General features: G+C 52.1%; 2 protein-coding genes across 2 annotated transcripts in view; one reads left to right on the top strand and one right to left on the bottom strand.

Moving 5' to 3' along the window:
- The window catches only part of LOC135094204 (tubulin alpha-3 chain-like), a 4,198-nt gene extending 1,263 nt beyond the window's left edge, over positions 1 to 2,935 (top strand). Inside the window, exons 2-3 of the mRNA XM_063994057.1 lie at positions 966 to 1,188; positions 1,678 to 2,935. Of these exons, the coding sequence (XP_063850127.1) occupies positions 966 to 1,188; positions 1,678 to 2,804 (1,350 nt within the window). The 3' untranslated portion in view covers positions 2,805 to 2,935. The remainder of the gene's footprint in view (positions 1 to 965; positions 1,189 to 1,677) is intronic.
- Positions 2,936 to 6,143: 3,208 nt separating this feature from the next.
- The window catches only part of LOC135094205 (tubulin alpha chain-like), a 3,242-nt gene continuing 1,885 nt past the window's right edge, over positions 6,144 to 7,500 (bottom strand). Inside the window, exon 3 of the mRNA XM_063994058.1 lies at positions 6,144 to 7,411. Coding sequence (XP_063850128.1) covers positions 6,285 to 7,411 — 1,127 coding nt within the window. The 3' untranslated portion in view covers positions 6,144 to 6,284. The remainder of the gene's footprint in view (positions 7,412 to 7,500) is intronic.

Genomic DNA, 7,500 nt, shown 5'->3' with positions numbered 1-7,500 from the left:
ACACACACACACACACACACACAGACACACACACACACACAAGTGGTTAAATTGTAACTCACGGATATTTACTCCCTCTCCCTCTCTCTCTCTCTCTCTCTCTCCTCTCTCTCTCTCTCTCTCTCTCTCTCTCTCTCTCTCTCTCTCCCTCTCCCACCAGCAGCTGCAAACTTTCCTTAAGAGGCCAAGAAGGAATGTAGAATGTGGTGTAGGTGTGTGTATGTATGTATGTATGTATGTATGTGTGTGTGTGTGTGTGTGTGTGTGTGTGTGTGTGTGTGTGTGTGTGTGTGTGTGTTCGAGTGCGTGCGTAGCTACCCACGCACATCTTAGCATTCATAACTTTATCTCCTCTCTGCCTTGTCTCCTCCTCCCTCCTCCCTCGTCTCCTCCTCCTCCTCCTCCCTCGTCTCCTTCTCTACCTCCTCCTCCTCCTCCTTCTTCTATTTTTCAGGTGTGGGTCTTTGAGTAACACTTGAATGCGTATACGTGTGGTGGGGGAGGATGCTACTTGTCCCCTCCCCCCTCCTCCGCTTTCCCTCTCCCCTCCCTCTGCATTTATGGTGGGGGTTATTGCACAAGTGTGGTGACTCAGAAAGAGAGAGAGAGAGAGAGAGAGAGCGTAATGACCACTCATGATTCAGTGACACCACCTTCTCCTCCTCCTCCTCCTCTTCCTCCTCCTCCTCCTTCCCTTCCTCCTTCTCCTCCCCACTTCACTCCACTCCCTTCTTTTCCGCCTCAACATCCTCCTCTACCCGCCATCCCCCACTCTGTCCCCTCCACACCCCCGCTCCCCCTGCTGTCACCTGAGGAGAGTGTGTGGTCTGGTGGCGCCCACAGCCTCCCGCGGGAGTGAAATCCTGCTCATCAAATTAGCAGGTTCCCCCTCAGTCACCCCCCCACACCTGTCCCTCCATCGCCCCCTGTGTGCCCCTCTCCCTGACTCTTTCTTCTCTCCCCAGCGTGAGTGCATCTCGATCCACGTGGGGCAGGCCGGCTGCCAGATGGGCAACGCCTGCTGGGAGCTGTACTGCCTGGAGCACGGCATCGCCCCTGACGGCTCCATGCCCTCCGACAAGGCCCTCGGCGCCAGCGACGACTCCTTCAACACCTTCTTCAACGAGACCGGCGCCGGGAAGCACGTGCCCAGGGCGGTCTTCGTCGACCTCGAGCCCTCCGTCGTCGGTGAGTCGCCGTCCACCCTGGGGAAAGGGTTTTGGGGCGGGGCGGGTTGGGGCGGGGCAGGGCGGGGCTGGGCGGGATGCCTGGGTGGGTGTGGGATGGGTGCAGGGTGTCATGAACTCATTACACACAGGGCTGTAGTGGCGGGGTGGGCGGGGCAGGGAGAGGGGTGAAGGAATGCCAGCTGTGGCAGGGCGGGGCAGCGCTGGGCGGCAGAGCAACATAACGGAAGGAGCACATGCAGCACGGCAGGGCAGGGAAGGGTAGGGCACGGTGTGTGCTGCGTAGGGGCACGGTAGAGGTGCTGGAGGGTTAATGAGGGCACCTGGGTGACGCATGCACGGGACACTGCACGGGACACCACAAGGGGCGTCCACACCATCATGCACATCTCAGCCACCACGGTGGGACTTAGACACACAGCACAGGGGGGACATGAGGGGCGTCTTCGGTGTGTGCGGTGCTCACTCACTCACCACAGTGATCCTGCAGATGAGGTGCGCACGGGAACCTACCGCCAGCTGTTCCACCCCGAGCAGCTCATCAGCGGCAAGGAGGACGCCGCCAACAACTACGCCAGGGGACACTATACCATCGGCAAGGAGATCGTCGACCTGGTTCTTGATCGCGTCCGAAAGCTGGCCGACAACTGCACCGGCCTGCAGGGCTTCCTCGTGTTCCACTCGTTCGGCGGCGGCACCGGCTCCGGCTTCACCTCGCTGCTGATGGAGCGCCTCTCTGTGGACTACGGCAAGAAGAGCAAGCTGGAATTCGCCATCTACCCCGCGCCCCAGGTGGCCACCGCCGTGGTGGAGCCCTACAACTCCATCCTCACCACCCACACCACCCTGGAGCACTCCGACTGCGCCTTCATGGTTGACAACGAGGCCATCTACGACATCTGCCGCAGGAACCTGGACATCGAGCGCCCCTCCTACGCCAACCTCAACAGACTCATCGGCCAGATCGTGTCCTCCATCACCGCCTCCCTCAGGTTCGACGGCGCCCTCAACGTGGACCTCACCGAGTTCCAGACCAACCTGGTGCCCTACCCGCGCATCCACTTCCCGCTGGTGACCTACGCGCCCGTCATCTCCGCCGAGAAGGCGTACCACGAGCAGCTGACGGTGGGCGAGATCACCAACGCCTGCTTCGAGCCCGCCAACCAGATGGTGAAGTGTGACCCGCGCCACGGCAAGTACATGGCCTGCTGCCTGCTGTACCGCGGCGACGTGGTGCCCAAGGACGTCAACGCCGCCATCGCCTCCATCAAGACCAAGCGTTCCATCCAGTTCGTGGACTGGTGCCCCACGGGCTTCAAGGTGGGCATCAACTACCAGCCGCCCACCGTGGTGCCCAACGGCGACCTGGCCAAGGTGTCCCGCGCCGTGTGCATGCTGTCCAACACCACGGCCATCGCCGAGGCCTGGGCGCGCCTCGACCACAAGTTCGACCTCATGTACGCCAAGCGCGCCTTCGTGCACTGGTACGTGGGCGAGGGCATGGAGGAGGGCGAGTTCTCCGAGGCGCGCGAGGACCTGGCCGCCCTCGAGAAGGACTACGAGGAGGTGGGCCTGGACACCGTGGCCGACGACGAGGAGCAGGGCGAGGACTACTAGAGGGCGCCCCCGCGCCACCACGCCCACGCTCGTGGCAGGGGGCGCAACGCCCTCCGCCAGTGGTTCAAAGCTTTAATTGGCCTCATCCTAATTCCATCACGGCGGGTCACAAGTAAACGATTCAACGACCATGGCATTGTTTTACTCCCTTCCCTCCTGCCGCCCCTCCCACCCCCTCCTGCCACACCCTGCACACTCTCTTGGCTAACTTTTGTTACTCCAACCTTCTCTCTCTCTCTCTCTCTCTCTCTCTCTCTCTCTCTCTCTCTCTCTCTCTCTCTCTCTCTCTCCATTATTCATCATTCCCACACCTGATAAGCGTCGTGTACCTTCTTGTCCCGTTTTCTGTCATTCCACGAGTCACCGTAGAAAATGACACTTGAAGGCAGACCAGTCCCAATCACTGCTTCTGTCCGGTAAGTCCAGTGAAGCAGCAAGACACAGGACGAGTCTCCCTTGATTAACGTTATCTTTGAGTGGGTAGGGAAGCTTTGAGATACGTAGATCCTTTCCCTCTGAGACTAAACACACTTGCAGTAATAAGTACCAAACGTAACAGACTAGTGAAGCCAATACAAAGAGAAATAGGAAGAAGATCAAGATTAAGGTGGAAATATTGTATTAACCTAATTTAATAAACTTCAGGTCTTTTCGTAACAATGAAAGCAGTAAAATATCCACCTTGCATGGACAGAGAAAGACAATAAGAGATTAACTTCGTATATTATTGTTTTTTGAAGTGTTTGTCTCTTAAGGGGTTCAAAATGACTCCCAGTAGTTTTAGTGCTGGAGGAAAAATAGAATGCCTTGATATGATAGACAAAGATTATTATTATTTTTTTTTTTTTAGGCTACAAGAGTATTTAACATTCGTACAAAACAAACGAGTGTCTTGCAAGCAGTAAAGGATTATGGGAAAGAATATCTGGCAAGGAAAGGGTTAAAGAAGACGTGAGAGAGAGATAAAGCAATAGACGAAATGACATGAACAATAGACGAAAGAATGGCTGAAAACAAAAATAACTTCGAAAAAATATTAAAAAACAGCGATTCCAAATAAAAAAAAGTAGTTGAAAAGAAAAAGAAGAAGAAGAAGAGAAAGAAGAAAGAAAGAAAGAAAGAAAGAAAGAAAGAAAGAAAGAAAGAAATCAGTAGAGAAAGTTTTAGAGGTTGAGAGAGAGAGAGAGAGAGAGAGAGAGAGAGAGAGAGAGAGAGAGAGAGAGAGATTGTTGTTTACCTTGTGTCATGTTCTGCTTCCCATTTATTTTCTTTCACTTCTTTAAATTTTCACTTCAGCTCACTTTCATTTATTCACTTCTTTCATTTCCTTCACTTTATTCACCTGCACGTGTTCATTTCTTTCATTTTCTTTCACTTCTTTTATTTTCTTTCACTTTCTTTCATTGCTTTCATTTTCTTGGTAATAAAAAGAAAGAACGGAGGAAAGAAAAAGATTAAAATTACATATTTGTCTATTCATTTATTCATTTACCTATTTATTTATTTATTATTTTTGGTGCTTCCTTTACCTTAGTAGAACAAAAATATTTTCTCCTTTTATTCCCTTATTATTCATTCATTCCTTCATTTGTTTATCATTTTATTTCATCTTTTTTTTTTTTTAGATTTATGCTATTTTTACATATTCCTTTATTTATCACCATTATCATTATCTCATTTCTTCTCAATTTCCTTCCCAGCCACGGTAAAAATGTCCAAACACTGCATATTTTTTTTTCTTTTCTTCTTCATTACTATTTTTTTTTTTATAATGCAGTTTTTACGTTTTCATTTAGTTATCACCATTATTTCCCCCTTTCATTTTCCTTCCTCGTCTTTCATCTCAGTACTCATAATGTTTTACAAGACACTTCCCTCCCAGTCACCGTCATTACAAACAAGTTATTTTTCTTTTTTCCTCATTACTTGGATTATTTTGGGTCACGCTCGTAAGGGTCAGGAGGGGTGAAGAGAGGGAGAGGTTTCAACACACTTCAACACGTCAACACACTTCTTGAAATACTTCTTAACCAATCTACTTTCAGTGTCTTCTTTGAAATCTGGTATCTTTATTGAGGTCTCTCTCTCTCTCTCTCTCTCTCTCTCTCTCTCTCTCTCTCTCTCTCTCTCTCTCTCTCTCTCTCTCTCTTACAAATTTCTGCGTTACCCTCTTTTCTCTCTCTCTTTCTTTATTTTCATAGGCCAAACCCTTCTTACCCAAATGAAAATAAAATAAAAACCAGAAAATAAGAAAATAAATAAAGAAACTCATATTTTCTCACCCTCACCTGTGTCTCACCTGCGTCTCTCCTTCACACCTGGCCTGACCCCTCACATCACTGACACTGCCCTCACAACACAAGAACACAGCAAAAGAACACAAAGGAAGGTACAAAGACATAACACAAGAACACAAGGGTTGGTGCAGGAAGCCATCAGGCCCTACACGTGGCGATCACTCATTAATACATACCTCCTTATTTCTGCCTATCATTTCAGTCCATTTCCCCTTGTTGTTGTTCTTGTTGTTGTTGTTGTTGTTGTTGTTGTTGTTCTCCTTCTTCTTCTTCTTTCAGCCTTTCTTATCGTGACTCGAGCCTAAGGTTCATATTTGGAAAGATTCGTTTGAAATTAATTGATTCATTGTTTACGTACCACTTTCTTTCGTCCTTGATCTCTCTCTCTCTCTCTCTCAGCAGTCCACCTCACCAGTCTCGACACACTCACTGCTCGGCATCACGCTCGAATCCTCCCAAAATGTATTCGACTCGTTGTTTCGAAGCAATGAACACCCTCTCTCTCTCTCTCTCTCTCTCTCTCTCTCTCTCTCTCTCTCTCTCATACCTGTTTTGTGAATAGCCTTGGTCTAAAGAGAAAGCTTATAGTGTCATCCAAAATTGGAGGATAAGCGCCTTGAAGCCTCAACACTCACCAGTGACTCATCTTGTTATCTCTCTCTCTCTCTCTCTCTCTCTCTCTCTCTCTCTCTCTCTCTCTCTCTCTCTCTCTCTCTCTCTCTCTCTCTCTCTTGATGTTACATCTTCTCAAGAAACTTTGGGTCATGTTTTGCATGTTGAAATACGATGTTTGAATCTCTGAACCTTGGCTCGAGACTGAACCAGTCTGGAGGCTGTGGCATGGCGGTGCGTGGCGGGCGGCGGCGCGCTGCTTCTGGACCTTGGCGTGCACTGATTGGTTTATCGTGTTTGTGTGAAGATTTACTGCTGTACAGGCTGGAAGTGAATGGGAGGATTCTTGGATGGATGAACTAGTGAATGAATACCTGCTCAGTCCTCAGGCGGTGAAATAAACAAAGGAAAGGTTGTGAAAATTTGAACATTTGCCAAAAAATAATTTATTCTTTGTTAAATTTTGATTGGTCTGTTTTGTTGCCTAATGATAAAGTAAAGCTTTGAACCACTGGCGGGGGGCGTTGCGCCCCCTGCCACGGGCGTGGGCGTGGTGGCGCGGAGGCGCCCTCTAGTAGTCCTCGCCCTGCTCCTCGTCGTCGGCCACGGTGTCCAGGCCCACCTCCTCGTAGTCCTTCTCGAGGGCGGCCAGATCCTCGCGCGCCTCGGAGAACTCGCCCTCCTCCATGCCCTCGCCCACGTACCAGTGCACGAAGGCGCGCTTGGCGTACATGAGGTCGAACTTGTGGTCGAGGCGCGCCCAGGCCTCGGCGATGGCCGTGGTGTTGGACAGCATGCACACGGCGCGGGACACCTTGGCCAGGTCGCCGTTGGGCACCACGGTGGGCGGCTGGTAGTTGATGCCCACCTTGAAGCCCGTGGGGCACCAGTCCACGAACTGGATGGAACGCTTGGTCTTGATGGAGGCGATGGCGGCGTTGACGTCCTTGGGCACCACGTCGCCGCGGTACAGCAGGCAGCAGGCCATGTACTTGCCGTGGCGCGGGTCACACTTCACCATCTGGTTGGCGGGCTCGAAGCAGGCGTTGGTGATCTCGCCCACCGTCAGCTGCTCGTGGTACGCCTTCTCGGCGGAGATGACGGGCGCGTAGGTCACCAGCGGGAAGTGGATGCGCGGGTAGGGCACCAGGTTGGTCTGGAACTCGGTGAGGTCCACGTTGAGGGCGCCGTCGAACCTGAGGGAGGCGGTGATGGAGGACACGATCTGGCCGATGAGTCTGTTGAGGTTGGCGTAGGAGGGGCGCTCGATGTCCAGGTTCCTGCGGCAGATGTCGTAGATGGCCTCGTTGTCAACCATGAAGGCGCAGTCGGAGTGCTCCAGGGTGGTGTGGGTGGTGAGGATGGAGTTGTAGGGCTCCACCACGGCGGTGGCCACCTGGGGCGCGGGGTAGATGGCGAATTCCAGCTTGCTCTTCTTGCCGTAGTCCACAGAGAGGCGCTCCATCAGCAGCGAGGTGAAGCCGGAGCCGGTGCCGCCGCCGAACGAGTGGAACACGAGGAAGCCCTGCAGGCCGGTGCAGTTGTCGGCCAGCTTTCGGACGCGATCAAGAACCAGGTCGACGATCTCCTTGCCGATGGTATAGTGTCCCCTGGCGTAGTTGTTGGCGGCGTCCTCCTTGCCGCTGATGAGCTGCTCGGGGTGGAATAGCTGGCGGTAGGTTCCCGTGCGCACCTCATCTGCAGGATCACTGTGGTGAGTGAGTGAGCGGGCGCAACGCCCCCCCCCCCCACAACATACACACTCCTACCTTCAATAGCCATTTCTC

This window comes from Scylla paramamosain, chromosome 45 (assembly GCF_035594125.1).
Source record: "Scylla paramamosain isolate STU-SP2022 chromosome 45, ASM3559412v1, whole genome shotgun sequence".
Classification (NCBI taxonomy): domain Eukaryota; kingdom Metazoa; phylum Arthropoda; class Malacostraca; order Decapoda; family Portunidae; genus Scylla; species Scylla paramamosain.
The sequence above is the reverse complement of the archived record's forward strand: the minus strand, read 5'-3'. Positions and strand labels throughout refer to the sequence as shown.